The sequence below is a fragment of the Phymastichus coffea genome, unplaced genomic scaffold (assembly GCF_024137745.1).
Source record: "Phymastichus coffea isolate CEN01 unplaced genomic scaffold, Cenicafe_Pcof_1.1 PCOF00006, whole genome shotgun sequence".
In the NCBI taxonomy this organism is placed as follows: Eukaryota; Metazoa; Arthropoda; class Insecta; order Hymenoptera; family Eulophidae; genus Phymastichus; species Phymastichus coffea.
Window position 1 is genome coordinate 230,455 of NW_026706817.1, and position 19,930 is coordinate 250,384.

A 19,930-nucleotide genomic window follows, 5' to 3' on the forward strand; every position below is an offset into this window, starting at 1 on the left:
CGTCCGGCAAGAGTTTCGACCAGAAGAAGGTGCGCGCTAAATCGTTTCGCCTTTCTTCCGCTAATGTAGGATTATCGAAACGCGTTTGTATAAAGTCGCTCTCGGTGTAGTCGCCGTTCAATCGTCGGTATAATCTGTTTCCTCTTTCGTATATCGAACCATCGTTTCGCAGCTCTAAACGGTTTAACGCGTCTGCCATTATATCGCTTGGCAAACCTTGAACCCATGACTTCAAACGAGTGTTAATGTTGCTCTTGAAAATTGACAAGTTTTCAATTGTCCAGCTACCGGTTGCCATTTCGTCTGCTCGTGGAGTTTGTAAAAAAAAAAACAAAATAGCAGAACGAAAAATTTTATTTCGGGCCACGAGTAAGAGAGAATGGAAAGAAAAATAAATAAATAAGTGAATTTAGCGATTAATAGAGCTTCGTAAATTATCGAAAATTCTCAACCGATGCTGGGCAATTACGCCGTCTAACTACAGACACGAATCGTAAATACTCTATCTAGTGAGCCGCGTAACGCACGTTTTGTCAACGCTTACAAGTTTTGCGTGGCGCACATACAATTTTTAATATCTTGTAATATTTGTATACGAACGCTTGAACTAGCTGTCGCTGTTGCCTTTACTCGCAATACGGCCTTTTTCGTAAGTTGCGACGCTGCTTATGTCACTCCTTAGTGTGTACGCTTGTTTTGTAGCCACCGCTTTGTTTACATCGCGCGCTCGCTCTTGGGATGTGAACACGGCGGCTCGTGTGCCTGTTTTTACTTGTTTTCGCTCTCTGATACGCGCGTTTACGCTTGAATCTTTTTGACTCGCAAATTTTATCTAGCTAACTACAGACTCAATACCGGTTGGGCGCCAAAATGTAACGGGAATGCAGACTTCCCCGAGGTGGGTGTTGCTAGGTAGCTACTCAGCTTGTTGGTAGCTCGATATGGGGTCACGCGGGACTCAGCCCAGTGGCTCAGCTATGCCACTTGAAGGCTTCCTCGCCTTCGGCCCGCGGAGAGCGTCGCAGGTCAGGTAGTAGCCGGCGATGCGAGTTAGCGCGTGTATAGCGCGGGAGAGGAGAGTGCCGAAACGAAAGACTCAATGGTTAACAGAAATAGCGTTTACTAAAGCGATGGTAATAAAGAAAGCATACAAATGACATGCGCCGTAAGAGAGATAAGCAGGAAGCGAGCGAGAGAGAGACTAATGATAGAGCGAGTACTTACATGTTGGCTTCGCAGTAGCCTCGGGCTTGCTTCCGATACACGCAAGTATTCAGCCGCGGGGCAACTCCCTCGGCCTAATCAACAGTTAGTTAGCACGCACGCACAGTCCGCAGGATGCACTTGGTGCCACGGTTTTCCACACGATTACACACACTCTGCACTCTCGGTTCCTACCGACGAAAACACAGGCTACGTAGCACAGGGCACCTACTGGTCGCGCGATAACGGCTAGGCTTGCGTTCCTCGCGAAGGCGGGCAGCTCATTGTCCTTCGCATGCGGAAGAGGTCCCCCCTCTCTCTCCTTGGCTATTCGGCAGCGGCGCGCCTCAGCCAATTAGGCAACGCGCGGGGCACTCATGCGTCCACACACTCTCGCATACACGCGGTTCTCTCTCTCTCTGCTCGGCGCTCTCTCACTTACCTTGTGCAGCGTCAGCAGCTGCGGCTAGGTAGGGAAGGATACAAAAAAGAGTTATTAATAAATTACAATTGATTCAAGGGAAGAGAGAGATATAACGAGACTTAACTCGTTATAAAATACAAAATTTATATTCATATTATACGTACAAACACAAACATAAAAAAATGACACGAGCATACACATACATACACACTTCCAGTTATACAAAAAATCAAATGCTTACCACGTCAACGTCGTTGATTCTGGGTAACGCTAAGAGTGAGTAAAAAAATGTAAGAATTTAGGTGATATCTTAACTTATATGAATACGAAATAGGGATGATTTTGCATTATCACATGAGGTAGTTTTTAGAATTACTAATTTTTATCGAAAGTCCGTTTCAAGATATAATTTAAAAAAAACCAAATTTTGGTAAAAAATAACACAGATGGTCTCCTCCTAAGGGTGGGGCTTCGAAATACCACGTTATTCTCCTACATTATTAATACTCAATCAAATAGATGAATCTTGAACTTACTCCATGTTGTTTTCTTACTTCTATGGATTATACAGTAGAATGGGTGGTTTTTCCAATTATTTGGGGTGGCTTGAAAAAGATAGATATAAAACCCTATTTTTTACGAAATTGGATATGATCCGAATACTAAATTAGTCTGAAATTAGGTACCCTATGTTGCCTGGTATTACATAGGGGTAGTTCACCTCTCTTAGGGTTAGATTTTGAAATTAATTAAGGAATCAACTATTTACTATCCGCCTAGACCCAAAGAATGCTGAGAGACATACTCCTAAACTGAGAATTAATTTTTAGACAATTTAAAAAAATTTAACATGGCCTTACACCATGCAGGGCCGAGATGACACTTTGAGGCGTCACACCAACGACACGCCGACATTTGGCAATAGTTTGAACAAAAGTGGGTAACTTTTTCCCTTATTTCTATGGAGATATTGATATGTCAAATCCCGACCCTTTAAAAGTTAATAACAAGGTGTAGATAATATTAATAAAGCTATTGCATCTTCTAAATACATTGCAAGCGTATTTAACCCTCCATAAAGAAAAATATAATAAAAGAAGAATTTTAATATTACGCAAACAAACAACGGTAAAAATTACCCACAACGTGCAAGTTAAAGAAGTAAAAAAATATAATCTCTAACCTTTAAAATAAGCCTGGACATATTAACATATAAGAGTAAAAAGATATGTTACTGCAATGATGAATAGTCACATATATATTGTAACGGGGTGTGAATTCCGTGTTAATTCCTTTGTCTCACCTAATGCGCAGTCGTGTCGGAATGCGCACGATGAGAACGAAACGAGCAACTTTTAACTAATCGAGGAGTAGGGAAGGATAGGTATCAGTTAACCAAATTACTAATAAAAAGAACAAAAGTAAATTAGCGATTTGGTAACACAGAATCGTTTATTTAATCTAATCTTACAAAGATTTAGCATGCGCGAAAGCATTTATTCTAAACATACGATAGTGTTGTATGCCGCCATTTACTCGACACCGCGCATTCAATTTGTTCGCACGCTCGCTCGCTACCGTTTTTTTAATATTCGCAAACGTGAGGGAAGAGTTAAGATATTATGCGCGGTCGTTTAAAAAAATCATAACGCGAAGCTGGCCAACTTAGCTTATATGACTAGTCTCGCTATCAGGGGGAACAATGTCGTCGACTTTTTACACGTGGCTCAGGTTGCCGCTTTTCCACAACGAAAACGAGGCCTTCTCAACCGCCCTACCGCTTCCGTCGGACCAATCCCTGGTAATTCGTAGTCAGCCTACGATGGTGCTTCGGCTAACCTCGTGCAACAGCGGCAACAACAAATTATTGGCAATCCACTAGTTCGTATATCTGCACTCTTTTATCTCTAGGTACAGCTCGCACACCTCACGCTGTTGCCGATGTTAGAGGCACTCTCTCACTTCTTCACGCTGTTACCGATGCCAGAGGTACTCTCTTAATAGTCCTTGATTTTTTGAACTAAATTTGGGATCCCTAGAATTTTTCAAAGTCCAAATATTTAGAAAAAAATAGTGAAAAACAGTTCGTTTAAAAGTGCATAGAAATGTCAATTCTTAAGCTACAGCAACAAGCGGGAGCTCATTCTTGTTGTTTCTTCAACTCTTTTCAATTATATCATTAGAAATTAGTCTATGTAATCAGAGAATTTTCAAACTGTCTATAACGTATAGCATATTTTGTTCGATTTTAGCTCATTTTTAAAGCTCTATAAAATATTCATTTTTCAATATTTTTGATCCCACAAAGCGGCAATTTTTTTGTGTAAAATAAACGCTGCCCCGCGCGTTCTCAGAAAGTAAAAACTGACGAAGGTATAGTTAATTAAAGTAAGTTTAAAATAGAAAAATTATAATTCTTACGAAATTAACCTTCTGTATCTTTTTTCTCTAAATTGATTGGAAATTCTACTAGATATTCTTCAAATTATACGGGAAAGAATTATTACCTGTTTGTGTACCTGAAGAAGAATATTCTTTTCTCATGTCATTTTCCCTCTTTTCTCAATCATGTTAAATAACGTAGTCGGCTCAGTATGCAGAATGATTAAGATCTATATTACAAATATCGTACCGTCATTTAAAGACATTTTGAAAAAATATAAATCAAGACCTTCAAATTACTTTCATCAAAATAGATATATTTGTTCTAAAACGAAATATGAGTAAAATGAAAATATCCCTTCACTTCCACGACACGTGAAGATTTCGTACAAACAATTAAGTGTGAGTCTCAAAAGTTTAACTAATGCTATTAGATTTTTTATAAGCCTTCATGTAACTAGTCATTTATTATATTCTATCATTATATTGACATTTACATGACGATCATAATTTGTAAGTATTTTAGAATAGAAAAAGAAAATTAAATAACATATGCTCATTTAGTATATACGTAGTTCGCGAAATTACATGTTAAAATTTTGCATGCCCGCGCTGATGTGGTAACCTTCATCTATGTAAGATAGAAAATTTTTTCAAGTTTCATGCATCAAATTATTATTATTCTACGCATGCTTTCATTAGGAACTCTATCATTTTTCTCATTCCTATTTTTTTAACAGATTTATATTCTTTTACTCTTTATTATTCACAAATTGGTGCTAAAACCCATAATTTATTTAACGTTTTAAGAATTTATTTATATATGAAAAAACGTGAAATAACAATATTAATTATTGTTTTTCATTAGAAGAACAATTTGATAGTATTTATTATTCATTGATTACCTTAAAGAAGGTTATTCCAAATGCTAACTTTTATAACCTCATCGTTCGAGAATTAAGGGAACTTTGCCTAGCACTCTAACCGTTCCTGTTAATGTATATTTCTTGTATATTCTGATGTAAATAATACAGTTTTATTCAACCCAAATTATTTGATGACAAATTGTTTAATTATGTATATGAATTAACAAAATCTTGATACAGTTATTAGAATTTAAAAAATCATTTAGACATGGATTTTTTTTTATTATTATTATTCCAAATCTATTTACAATCTGTCTTACGTGTAGAGAAAATAAGCAAATTTTGTTGGTATTTGATATATATCCATGTAATAAACAGTAGTATACTCCAGTAAGTATACTGTCATCATTTTACAATATGATTGAAATAATTATGTTAATTTATTTGTGTATTCATTAGGTTATGTTTTTTTAGTCTGGTGTTAGCCATGTAGGTATCTGTAAATCATTATGGATAATTTCATTCGGGATCAACTATGGTGCCCGACTATATTGCATAGAACTTTCGATTAAAATCTTTCCAGGATTTCGATATTCAAGTTAGAAGTAGCACCCCATAGTTGAATACCATATGACCAGACTGCTTTGAGTACAACTTTATATAGCAGTAGTTTGGTTTTAATTAACAACTTAGATGGTGTTCCGATGCGACAGGACTTTTCTCTATTTTGCGCCTAACTGTTTACGTTTAGTGAATATATGTTCTTTCCATGTAAATCTCCGATCTAGGTGAATACCTAGATATTTTACTTGATTGCTTTGCGGAATATATTTCTCATTCAATCCAATAGAAGGATAGGTATCTTTTCGAAGTGTGAATGTCGTATTTATCAATTTGCTTTCATTTACTATTATTATCCAGGAGTTAAACCAATTGGAAAGATAATTTTTTATGTAGTATTGTACTGTTTTATTTGCTACTGTTGCCTCTGAGTGTACTATTAAAATTTCTGTATCATTTGCATATGTTGCTATCAAGATATTAATAGACTTTTGTAAGTCCAAGGTACGAGTATATAACAAATATAGTATTGGACCTAGAAAACTGCCCTGTGGTACTCCTACTTATATTAACTAACGTTTCGATACATTTTTATTTATTTTAACTTGATAGACTCTACTGTGTAGGTAAGATTGTAACCATCCGTATTAGGGCTAAAGTCTTTAGCTTATACATTCATCAATAAAGTAGATTATGATTACAAATATTACAAGAAAAATTATTCATTAAAGAATGTAAATGTAAAAAAATTGCAAGGTTTCTTCAACGTATTAACTTTAACCTTGTGCAGATAGTAACATTCCAATGAAGAGCTACGTGGAACACAATTTTTCCAAAAGTTTGGAAAAGAGTTAGTTTGATAATTGAATGTTTCCAAAGCTCTGGCCTAAGTCAATAGCATATGATTTAACATGATTGCAAAAACTGTGAAAATACATGAAAAAATAACACGTGCATCGTCCGATACATAAATAAGTAATTATATACTTCTTTCTGGTATAATTTGAATAATATCTGGTAAAATTTTCAGCCAATTTGGAGTTACCAGAAAAAAGTTATGGAGAGTTGAATTTCGTAAGAATCGTTATTTTCCATATCTTGAGCCTACTTTAACTGGCTATATCTTCGTCAGTTTTTACTTTCTGGGAACGCGCGGAGCGGCGTTTAGTTGTCTTTCCAATAAAAAAATTTTTCCAGATCTTAGTTTTCACTTTATTTCTGTATTCTTTACCAAAAAAGAAACAACTTTTGTCTTTAAAGTTTTTTTATTTAATGCATAGCAATGGAGACATGAGCTGATAAAAAAAAACGATTTTTTTTATAAAAAAAGCTATATATCTTGTGACGGTAAGCGTCCGGTTCGCGCTACCGTCTCGATCGCGAGGCTGCCCGCCATTGCAGCACCTACCGGCCGAGGGAAAGAAAAAGGGAACTCGGTCCGGGATGGGGCGGAACGTGCGCGAAGAGAGAAGGACCAATGAGTTAATCTCTGGCATCAGTAACAGGTAGTGCGTGTGAGCGTGATAATCTGGGAAAAAAAGAAAAGGATACAGAAATTAGTCAATTGTAATTAACCCGTTGTTGCTGTTATCAGTACATCCGGATAGCCAATACGCCATCGTAGGCCAGTCACGAAGTTGCCGAATGGACCTGGCGAAAACGGCAGGACGTTCGAGGAAGCCTCGTTTTCGGTGAAAGTGGCATCCTGAGCTGTACAGCGGAAAACCTCGACTAGATTATTCTCCCTGATAACGGGACGAAATAGTTAAGATAAACTGGCCAGCTTCACGTCATAATTATATCGAATAGCCGCGTGTAATATTCTAACTCTCCCCTCACAAAGTCGTCCGCGAGCGTTACGAGACCGGTAGTGAACGAGCGAGCGAGTGAACAGTTCGAACGAGCAACGGCGAACAAAATGGCGGTGCGTAACGTTGTCGCACATTTTGAGTACATGTTTATATGCGGGCCAAATGTGGTGTAAGAGCAGAGGAAATAAACGAATCTGTGCTATAAAAACGATAATTTACTCTTGTCCTTTGTTTTGTTATTTAGTTGGTTGACTGTTACCCACCCTTTCCCGCTCCTCGATTAATTAAAATCGCTCGTCTTCGTATTCTTCGCGATTCAGTTCTAATACTCCCCAGCACAAGTAAATAAAATTTCACGCTTTTACCATCAAGACTAGATAATACGAGTATAACAACAATTATTATTCAACTAACAGTATTTGCTATTTTTACTATAAGTACGCTTATAATTATTTGTACGTCAATATTTGAGAAGATATACATGGTTTGATTTGAGTAGAAATAGTACATTATATGTTTTTTTTTAAAAAAATCTTGAAAATTTCTATTGTCTTTTACGTAAAATATAAACATTTTTTTCTTTTAAACATTTTTTCCATTATTTGATTGTACAGAAATCTCAAATATTGGAGAAAAATATTAATTAAAGTATTAATTATCCCTCAATTCTTTTCAAAATTTTAAATATAATAAAATCTATTTGAAAACTAAAAACCAGCAAAAAACTATCATTTTAAATTATTCTAGGTTCTAATAATTTTCAGGTTAATCCAATGAAAAAGACAATAAGACTATAGTATTCTGCTTGGAAAAATGAATGGAAAACATGTATTATGCTTTTATCATTAGCACCACTATATCATAAGAAAATATAATAGATTTTTAACCTTTGACTATCCCAATGTGACATGGAGATTGGGAATACAATCATCAATTTCTCATGATAAATTGGTGCTAATAATAAAAGTATTTTTTTCAAGTAGAATCAATGGTGTTATTAGTTCTACCGTAGAATCAATCTAAAAATTATGAAAATCTGAAATCGTTGAAGAAGTAGATTTTTGATGGTTTTTATTTTTTTTTTAGATATATTCCACCACTTTTACATATTTTTAACAAGTTTTAAATGTTTTTAAAACTTGCAGGGGCAAAGAAACAATTAGTGAAAGTTTATTTACATGTATTTTTTCCCGCTAAACACGAACACACCGTTAGTTTTAGTCTATAGGATCACCTTTTGTCCATAACCTCAAAAATTAGTAAAAAAATGCAGTTTCAGGTGGCTTAAACTCGAAATTGTGTACAAAAAATGCTCATCATCATCTTTCGGTCGTTTTCAACAGAGGAATACAATGTTGTTCTCGGTTTTAATTTTGATTAAAAGCTCATTTTCAAGGTCATTTCAAGGACAACTGCTTAAAGCCAAGGTCAAATTGTTTAAATTTGTCACTACTTTAGCTACTATTTTGATAGGATTGCCATGTTTATGTTTATGATCGTATTTCATTTTTCTACAGGAAGCTTTGTAATAGAGAAAATTTTCTATGCTATAAAAAACTTTTTATATTCATGTTTTTAAGTTTTGAAGTCCGAATCTTATGTTTTCAGAAAATATTTGTATGGGTATATGTATTTTTAATTTGCAGTTAGATATAGGAACTCCTTTTCGAAAAATAAAATGAACACAATAATTAATATTCAGTTAAATACCATGTTCCTAATCATATTTGTTTAATTGCTCCTTTAGGGCAATAAAATGAGATATTGTTTTCCTAGATTTCATTAGTTTGAGAATAATTAGATTTTTTGTGTCTCATCCATAAACAATACGAATATATCTTACAGTATGAAATATTGTACATTGGAAGAAAATATGTACTGTCCTCTATTTTTATGTTCTCATTTTTTTCAAAAAATTCTTTCGAGGATAGTTAATCGATATTCTTTTGTAGTGCATAATTATTACTTTAAGTCATTGTTTCTTCAACGGTCGTTGCAAGGATAGTTGAAGGAAATTTCTTCTCGTTACGTAACTGCTTGACTAACAATCCTTTTCAGGATAGCTGTCAAGCTCTCAAATCACTTGTAGGAATCAACTTTTCAATAGTCCTTCTAAGGATAGTTCAAGAGAGTTCCTTTCTGGTCTTGAAAAACAGTCTTTTTAAGGGTAGTTTTAACATCATGTCAAAAAAAATTCATACAGATAGATGCATCAGTCTTTATAACGATAAAGGCGTACCTAATCATAAGGGTTCAAATTTAAGAAAAATATCAAAAGAATTACTACAGGACAAGTCTAATTTACCAGTAACTGCCATGGTATATAATAATTGTCTATTAAAACCTTCTTTGAATCGATCTGATAACAATATGAATATAGACAATTCTAATGATATCAGTAGTATGGAATGTGATGATACCTCGGCAAATCAAGGTACTGAGTGTCCAAATACTTCCTTAACTTCTGAAAAAGATGCTTCATTCAGCAGATTACTTGAATTGGAAGAACTTCTGTAAGGATTAAAAGATAAATTCACAAGTTTGGAAGGTAATGATCCCATGAAACTCAGAATCTTTACGATTGCGTCAGCATCTTGGATATAAGGTGAATTTCAAAAGAGTTTGATACTTCCCGAAATTTAGCTAAAAAAGGTAAAAAATTGCGATCAGCTAGTGATGTTTTGGTCGATGTCACAGCAAAAGCTGGTAAAAATATACCAAATGCTACAATTACATTAATTAATGATTTCTATAATGACGATACTGTTGGTAGAATTATGCCAGGAATTACAGCTACGGGTTAAGTTAAAGTTGATGGTGAGCGTATTAAAGTGCAAAGACGGTTATTGTTAATGTACCTCAAAGAACTGTATACATTGTTCAAAAATACTTGCCTAGATCATCCAATTAATTTCAGTGCTTTTGCAAATCTAGTGCAATATTATACGACCGCAATATTTTATTTTGGCTGGAGCAAGAGGAATTCACTCAGTATGTGTATGAACGATTTACCAGAACTGTAAATTGATGCTTGATGCAATTAAAATTAACAGCTTAACAAAACACACTGAATTCAATTCGTGATTATCATGATTGTTTGAAATCAATTATCTGCAAAATACGTATGCCCGATTGCTACCTATATCAGTCATAAATGTCTAGATATTTCATTTTTTTTCCACATTACTTGAAATTCCAAATAAGAGTCATTTATCGATCAGATACAATATAGCTTATGGACAGTAATTGATAGGTTGACTTTGAAAATAGTTACGAGTGAAGTTTCTGACTTTGTAAATGAATTTTGTGACAAACTACAGATTCTTAAACTGCATTTATTCATATCGAAACAGCATTCTCAATTTATTGCTTCAACAAAGCAATTTACATAAAAGAGAAATTCTTGTTATATTCTATTTTTTTTGAGAAATATTCAAGATGCTTTGCAAGCATTTCACTTCAACAATCAGCAATGTGCAGTATTGCCTACTTATCTTTTATTAAAGAAAACTCTAAATTATAACATATAAGTTTCATCTTCCTCTCAGATAGTTTAAAACACGATAAATTTGCCATCTTTACAATTCAAAAACTACTTAATCCAGAAATAAAAAATATATTGAAAATGTTAAAAAGTTGATATGCGTCACAGATGGTGCAACATTTCAAAAACCGATTCCAAATCGCTAGTCATATCAACCATAAAGAAGATTATGGAATCGAAGCGGAATGGCATTATTACGTAACAGCAAATGGTAAAAGGTATGATAGTTTAAGAGCTATATTTAAAAGAGAGGTTTACTCAGCCCTTTTTCATTAGGCAATCAAAGATTTCGAAAACATACAACATTTTTTTCAGTAAGGTAAATCATGATAAATCAACTCGACACTTGAATAATATATTCTCAACGGTATTAGCAGTACGCGAAATTTTTAAAAACCACTCGTTTACTATTCAACAACCTGTAACGGAGAATCAGCGACCATTGCCGTCTGGGTAGCTCGTGGCCGACCGCACAAATTAATTATTTGGGGATTCGGGAAGCAAAAGACGTTCCCACGACTGAATAACGCGTCGAGCACAGCCACGTTAAACGCACAGATTCGAAGTCGAGATGAAGAGTGATACAGCGACGAATAAACACAACAGCGGATTAACACACAGATCTTTTATTTGTCAACAACAGATTACAAGACGGCCATCTTACGCCTATACACTACGATCGGCACAATAACAAACCCGAACGCGAAGGTGATTCGGTGGCTGGTCAGCCTGCCGATTCCCTTTTTTTAAAACAAATTATAACAATAATGCCCGGCAAAACACTTTCCGCCGTTAATTCATCAACGGGGTAGCCAGCAGGTCTGTAGTGGTACCACCCATAAGCTGAGGCCCAAACATGCAAGAGAGAGAAATAAGAAAAAACACGGCACCGACCTCGACCTTCAGCCTCTCCGACGGCTAGAACGCTCTGCAATGTAACGTCACTGATGCGCTCCTTCTCGCTGACCGTCTCGCTGATGTTTGTTGTCGTCGTTGTTTATCCTCTTGCTCGTCTTCTCCCTCGCTCCACAATATTGCTGCCTCAATCCGTTGTTCCGCTCGTTGATTGCTGTTGTTTTTGTTTCCGCTGTCTCTCGGTTGCTCGGTACTGCAACAACGTAGAAACTGCTCGCGCGCGCACCCGCGCACTTCGCCGGTTACCCACACGTACCGGTTTCGGGAATCCTGCCGGGGCCAACTCCGAAAAAACCGTAACCTTCGATTTAATCCGCGCGTGACTTTCTCTGCCCAAAGCCTAGCAAAGACTCTCAAATTTTCCGCGATGATCGCAGTCTGAGCGCTCTCTCTCTCTCTTCTTCTGCGCCATCTCGATCGCTACAGCCGTCAGCTCAGCCCATGTACAGCACCTTGTAAACAAAAATCCAAGCATTAGTGTGCGTACCACACGCACATACTCTTAGCTTGGCGCGGCGCACGGACATTTACGAGAGCCAGACGGACGAAATCGGTCTAGCCGAGATTCTCCGTTACAATTTATTATTTTAAATCAAACGTTTAAAATTAAACGTTGTCTCCAAGGTATCCACCATTTTAACTGATTATGTAACAAGTGAGAAAGCTTTATTGACTTCACAATTTTTAGTAAGATCCACGTAAACAAAGCGCTAGAATTCAAAAACTAAATTTTCCAGTAGTTCTTCTTAGATAGCAGCATTATATTACATTTATTATATAATATATTATATAATCATATTATATATTATTATATAATATATAAAAAACATCAAAAAGATAAATTATACTTTCATTAGCCCTGCCATTATATAAGTATAAATCGATGAACCAATTCACAACCTTTGATTTAGAAGTGTAACATATGGGTAATTGCACTTTTCATTATGGCAACGGTGATAATAATAAATGTAAGGTACATGTTTTCGATTTATTTTTTAACCTATAATCTAATAGCACTATTTATCTTACCGTATAATTTGAATGTATGGCGCTATAAGCGAAAAACCATGTTTTTAAGGGTTTTATTTTCTCTTTAGTTTTACCAATTTTAAAACAATATAGACATGTTTCCAGAGTAAAATTATATAATATATATTTTTTTAGGGTTCAGGTTACGTAGAGTATGTCTTCATTTTCGAAAAATAATTTTTCAAAAATTTAAATTTTGAGCCAAAAATTTTTTAATTACAAAATTTGTGAGGCTTAAAAACTCTAAAAAGTGAAAAAAGACATTTTTTCTAGCTTAAAAATTGACCGAGTTATTGTCAAAATTCCCAAAACACAAAATGGAGTCTTATACTACGCCAAGTTGACATAGGGGTCTGAAAATTTACCAAAAATGGGTTTCCGAACATGCTGGACATAATGGCCTATTTAAGTTTTCGGGGGCTCAAAAGCCATTTTAACCATTTTATTCTACGAGGATTTTGAAAAACCTGTGATTTTAAGGCCACTTGAAGGTCGGCTAATTTTTGAGTGGAAATTCCGAGGGGGAGTCAATAAGTCTTTAAAAAAAGAAGGAAAAATAAGTTTTGCGTATGTAACTTTTTTTATTTATCAACAAAATCTCCTTGAAGGTCGATACATTTTATTAAACGGCCTTCCAGTTTCTTTAAGCCACCAGAAAAATATGATTTCTGGAAACCCTCAAAATAGGCATTTTTTGAGGTTAGGAAATAAGAAAAAGTCACTGGGAGCCAAATCAGGCGAATATGGAGGGTGGTCAATTAATTCGAACTTTAAATCGTTAATTTTTGCCATCGAAACTGCACACGTGTGAACTCGAACATTGTCTTGAAGAAAGAGGAATTTTTTTTTGTTCAAGTGAGGACGTGTTCAATTCCAAGTAGTCGATGTAGATGATTCCATACGCATCCCAGAAAACCGTGGCCATAATCTTGCCAGTTAACTTTACTGTCTTTGCCTTTTTTGGGGCTGGTTCTCCTGCGGCAATCCATTGTTTGGACTGTTCTTTGGTTTCAGGAGTGTATAGTAGTGATGTACCCATATTTCGTCTACAGTTACGAGTCGCAGCCAAAAGTCTTCCGGATTACGATGTATGCATGCTAAAAGAGCCTCAGAGATGACCACGCGGGTTGGTTTGTTTTCAACAGTGAGCAAACGCGGCACCCATCTTGCTGATATTTTTTTCATCCACAATTTTTCATGCAAAATTGAAATGACTGTACCCTTTAATACCTCTGTGACCTCAACTAATTCTCGCAATTTTAATCTTCTATCACTCAATACCATATCGTGGATTTTGTTGACCATTTCGGGCGTACTCACTTCTACAGGGCGTCCTGAATGAGGTTCATCTTTTGTTGTTGTACGGCCGCGTTTAAATTCATTGACCCAGTTATAAACAGTCTTGAACACAGGAGCAGACTTGCCATGAACGGCGTTCAACTCAACTGTGATTTCTTTTGGTGTAAGGCCTTTCAAATGAAAATGTTTTATCACCGCTCGAAACTCGGTTTTAGCCATTTTTCAAATAAACCAATAACTTTTTGTTCAACCAACGCTCACAAAAACACGACTTAATGAATCGAGCTGAAACTTTGTACAATATCTAGTTAGTAGTATTGCTTGCCAAAAACGTCATAATTTAAGTGTGACGAGCGCCATCTCTTGGATTTTGTAAAGACTTATTGACCCCCCCTCGTATTTTTTTACCCTGTAATCAGGAAGAGCTAGGCTGAAAATGATATTTCATGTTTGTTTTGTCTTGAATGGACCTAGAGAAGGTCATTTCAAAGTCAAATAACAAAAAAGCTTATCTTATCTTTAGCGTTACTCAGGAATAACGACATGGATATAACAGGATTATGTTTCCGTTGGGGTATTCGATTAGAGTGAGTCCTCTTGCATCTTACTCTCTGTCAGAAGTGCTTTATTAAAGTGACTCCCATCGCCTCTCACTATTTTAACCGCAAAGTAAATGTTTAAAATTACTTCCATTTGCTTGTAGGCACAAAGTTGAGCGCCGTTGAAAATATCGTACAGTGTTCAGTAAAGTCTGTCTCGGAATTGCTGCACATACTTAACAAATGAGATCTTGCAATGTTTTATCTAGTTGTGGGCCGCTATTCGAAAACAGCATTTTTTAAGAAGCCCTACAAATAAAAGTCTGGAGACGTCATATCAGTTAAGTTAGGAGGCCAATGAACTGATCCTCTTCTACCGATCCATCTTTCATGGTAATTCTGATTCAGAAATTTTCAGACATTTTTGCAAAGTGTGATGCTGCACCGTCCTACTGAAACCATATTCTTCGTCTAGTTTCTAAATAAACATCTTCCAATCACTCTGGTAATTGGTCTCTTATTAACTGCAAATAGCTGTCTATCAACATTCCGCTCAAAAACGTAAGATTCAATCAAATATCTATTTACAATTTCACATCATACCATAAGGCTCCAACAATACTGATGGTCTACAGCTCTGTCCCAGTGAGGATTTTCAAATGAATAATAATAAAAGTTGTACCTATTCATTCCCATCGCTATAAAATTTAGCTTTGTCAGAAAAAAAGACCTAGTTGAAAAAATTGGGATCATTTTATATCATCTGTAAAGCCCATCGGCAAAATTCAATCCTCATTTGCATATGATTACTTTTCTGATATAGTAAGCATGGTATATATTACTTTTCTGATATAGTAAGCATGGTGATATAGTAAGCATGGTAATTAATTAGAATTTCCAGAAATGTTACTCTGAAAATACCGACTTCTCTTTCAATTTGACGACTACTGACATCAGGATTAAGATGAATAACAGCAAGAATAGTAACTACACGACCATCATCTTCATTGTATATGCAACGCCTGCATTGGAGAGAAAAGACGTTCTCGACGAGCTCTGTCAATAAAACTTTATATTGTTATACGAGTAAGATATCTGCTACCTGGAAAATGTTTAGCGTAAACTCTTGCTGCAACACGATAATTATCACGACACTCCCCTAAAACTATTATCATATAAAAAAATTGACTTTAAAATATCGTTCTGAAGGTCATGAAAAATACTTTAAAATACTATTTCCGACTTAAAATTTCCCGCTCTTTTCAAATCTGCTCTCAAAAATATAAGTTTCCATTTAAAAAAATTAAGTTAACCTTCAAATAACCTTGAAAATGAAGATCAAGGTCAAAATAAATTACATTAAAAGGTGGCCTCCTCCGCTATGAACAACTTTTGTGTAAACTTTTGTTTCATATCGTACTTAGGAACAGAGCAATTTGGGTGGATAGATTAAAATTAGTCACCCTGCATTCGAAATATGTAATATTAATATACAAATTTAGTATATTAATATTGAGGAACTCTAATAAATTGAGATTGGGTGTTGATGAGCGAAACGAGCAAAGGGGTTCCCCCCTAGTTTATATATAGAGATAAGAGATTTTTTATCAGCCGTTTAACCTTTTGCCCTCTTTTACTTTTTCTTTTGTCTCCCATTTTCCTTTTTCATCAGTGGCCGTTGAGAAAACAGCGAGACGCTGGGTGCTATCAGTTTTGCAGACCACTGTATTTGCAGAACCGATTGCTTCGATTACTAAATTTTTTTGATTGACTGACTCATGGGTTTAGTAGTATGGCAATGAGTGAGGAAGAACGTCTTTCAGGATGGTCAGAGGGTACGCTTCTACGTAAGATGGCACTGTGCATGATGCTCGAGAAAATAAAGGAAAAGTCAAGCTGAAGAGAAATGAGCAAATGGCAAGAATTGCTGTCACCACCGCGGTTACGGCAAACAACACAGCTGCTGCTGCTATAAGCGCCCTAGTATGAACAGTTGCCATCATCGTAACACTTTCTATTGATATAGATTCCGTTTCAACTGCGATGACGCAGCTGTCTATTGATATCGATCAACTAGTGGAAAGTATCTGAGCGGTGAAAGGCCACTCAGGTGATAAAAAAAAATTTGAAAGATAAAGGCCACATTATAGCCAGAATGCTATCAATCGCCTCAGAGTCCATAACCTCATATCTCACAGTAATTTTCAATAAATCTATTGAAACATGTATTTTTCCCACTTTTCAAAATTAAAGCTCCCCAAATCTCCTCAGACACCAAATCAATAGCTCAACTTCCTGAAGCATTCAAGATTTTAAAGCGAATAGTGCATCAGCGATTGTCGAGCTACCTCGAATGCAATAATCTCTTTAATTGTAGACATATTGACAGTGGGAAGGGTTTAGATTACATTAGTGTGTCTTTTGGATGATATTAAAAATGTAGTTGAGAGAAAAATGATCACAATTGTGATTTTAATTGATTTCACTAAACCCTTTAACTCTATTTTGCATATCTTATTCAGAAGCTTTAAAATTTTTAAATTAGAGATAAGGTATTGAGATGGTTTGTTAATTATTTTACCAACAGAATTCAGATTATTGTTAACGATGATAGAACTGTTTCAAAATGATTGAGAGTTCAATCAGATATTCCTCATGGAAGTATTTTGGACTAATTGTCATTTTCATCAATGACCTATCGAAAACCTAATCGAAAGTCCTAATTTTTACAGACCGTCTGTAAGAATATTATTCTCGGTCTAAAAAAGGCTTAACTTGATGTACAAGGGGTAGTCAATTCGACTTTTCAAAAAAGATTAAAGGTTAATGTAGCTAAGAGACAGGTTATCGTTATTGATATCGATTTATACATATCTAGTATTGACCTTCATCTTTTATAAAAAATTATAATCTTAAGATTCTTTTTCCTCTACTGTTCAAAAGCCTGAATCTTACATCATCTCATCTACTCTGCAATGGGAGCAATATACCAACTAGATTATTAAAAAAGTTCATACTTCAGTAATTTCCTTACGGTTACATAAAAAGTTATTAATCTTATTGCATTTTGCATATGGTTCTATGATCTACTTGCACCCGGGTAAAACGCGCATAAAATCGCTCGAAGTGACTCATAATGTTTGTGTTTGCTTCATAGTCGGTTATGTCTCCTTCATTCCCTTAGAAGATATTGTCACTTACGTCTTCTTTCATAGACCTGCTTAAACTGGCTCACGCTTGAGTTCCAAAGTATCATAGCTCTGTTGATACCTACTTTTCAGGTAATCTGTACCCGTACACCTGCATGTTTGATTGCCTACATTAATTCAACAAACCAATGTTATTAAAATCGGCAATCTAAGATCTAAATCCATCTATGCTAATGATCCAGAAAAAATACTTTAAAAAAGAATATTCTGGATCCATTCTGGACCTGATATCCGCACTGCGGGGAATAATCTATATCCGTATAACTTATTCTTTGATAAGATAGAGATGTTACCCTACTTTTTAACTTAAAGAAAAGAGAGTAGAGTTTAAGGCTTACACTTTACCACTTGCGGTATTTATGGACAGTATGACACCTTAATTTACAGACAATTTTGACAATAATATCTACAGAAAAGTTGTATATATAAACGCGAAAAATTGTGACAATATCGACAGAAATACCGATTTAGTAGGTTTTTGACTTTATAAGTACACTATCGTGTGTGTGTGTGTGTGTGCGCGCGTGTGTGTGTGTCATAAATGTTCGGAAGAATTTCTGAAATGTCTTTTTTATCAGTTAAGAGACAATTATGGGTAAATATAGGCTATAACAATTCATATAATAAGTTAGTAATATGCTGTTTTTTGAGTAATAGAGTTATTGATTTATAAAATTACTTACCGACAAAGTGATTCCACTCAGTATCCAGAGCTGTATGTTGTATGAGACAACCTTTCATGACATTTTCACACATATCATTACAGGCAAGCGCTTTTTCTGGTTCAAATCCTGCACACTTAGGACATACACTCATACGCGTAATGGCTACAGTACAGTCGCTTGAAGACTTCAACTAAAAACAAATATTTGATGTCATGTACTTTAATTTTTTATCTTTATAGTATTTTTAACTGTATATTTTGATATTATTTCGACCTCTATGTTACATTACACAATTTTACATTACACATTATTGTGATGGTAATTATACGTATGAAATTAATCTAAAACGTGTATATGTGAAGGATTTTTGTTAAATATATAGTCTGTACAGATAACTTCACCAATGTTAAGATCTTTATATCACCATTCACGTGAAGCTTACATTCACATTTTACCAATTGGGGCCAGATTTTATTGAAAGAAATACAGAGTTATCAATAGATAACACTGAACCCTAATCAAATTACTGGAAGAATGACAGAGCTCTTGAAAAACTAGTTTGGACGTGGGACAATCTGAGTGGACATTCATATCGTATAACCTGAACAATTACTGTCGCAAATAAACCACATATAACAATTTTGTCTTTTTCCAAAAAAACTGATAGCAGTATTGGTTGGAAAAGGATCTCAGGTCATTGATGTGTGAAAACTGAGACTACTCTGCCTTTACGACACCCGATACCTATCCAATGTACTTTTTTTATTTTGTGTTATTTATCTGAAAGCCTATAACGTAGTGCTTTGCCGAATTGTAAAACACAACGTTATTACGAAATTTTGCATACCATTGTTTATTCGACACGCGGTAATGATAGTTTCAAAGGCGTTAGATACTGATGTTACAACCGCATGGAAAAGTATCTCTCACTTTTTCATAGGCACCGTTCATTAGTCAAATATTAACAAAGATTATATTAAAATTATCACAAAAACTACTAGTTAAATGTTAAGATGATTTTAGGGCTACGGATTTCCGTTTTCAATTACATAGATTAAGGAACAAAATATTAAAAAAATATAAAATTCAGGAATTACAGTAAATTAACGAAATCACTATTTATTCAAAGGCAATAATTAATTAAAGATGAATATAATAAAAAAGTAAATTGAACGAAGTATTAATTCAACATAGACATCACTAGCAGCGCACGCTGAATAACGAATTCTTTGTTACATACTTTCGAAATACTGAAGAAATACTTGCGCTAAATACGTTATCAAAAATAATTACTTATTATTAATTAACATATAGAATAACAAAGGCAACATTTATGAAATTGCAACATAATAGTTCAAACAGCGGAATTATCGATGATCAATGACAACAGATCACATTTGTCCATTTACAATTTTCGCAGTTAGAAGTAGTTCAGCAATTTTACGATATGTTATTTGAACTTTATAAAACGCAAAACATTTAA

General features: G+C 35.0%; 1 protein-coding gene across 2 annotated transcripts in view; it reads right to left on the bottom strand.

Moving 5' to 3' along the window:
• LOC131668304 (glypican-4) overlaps positions 1–19,930 on the bottom strand; it is a 412,396-nt gene that overhangs the window by 42,978 nt on the left and 349,488 nt on the right. For both annotated transcript variants that reach the window (XM_058942375.1, XM_058942366.1), the window contains exon 6: positions 18,466–18,637. In XM_058942375.1, coding sequence (XP_058798358.1) covers positions 18,466–18,637 — 172 coding nt within the window. The remainder of the gene's footprint in view (positions 1–18,465; positions 18,638–19,930) is intronic.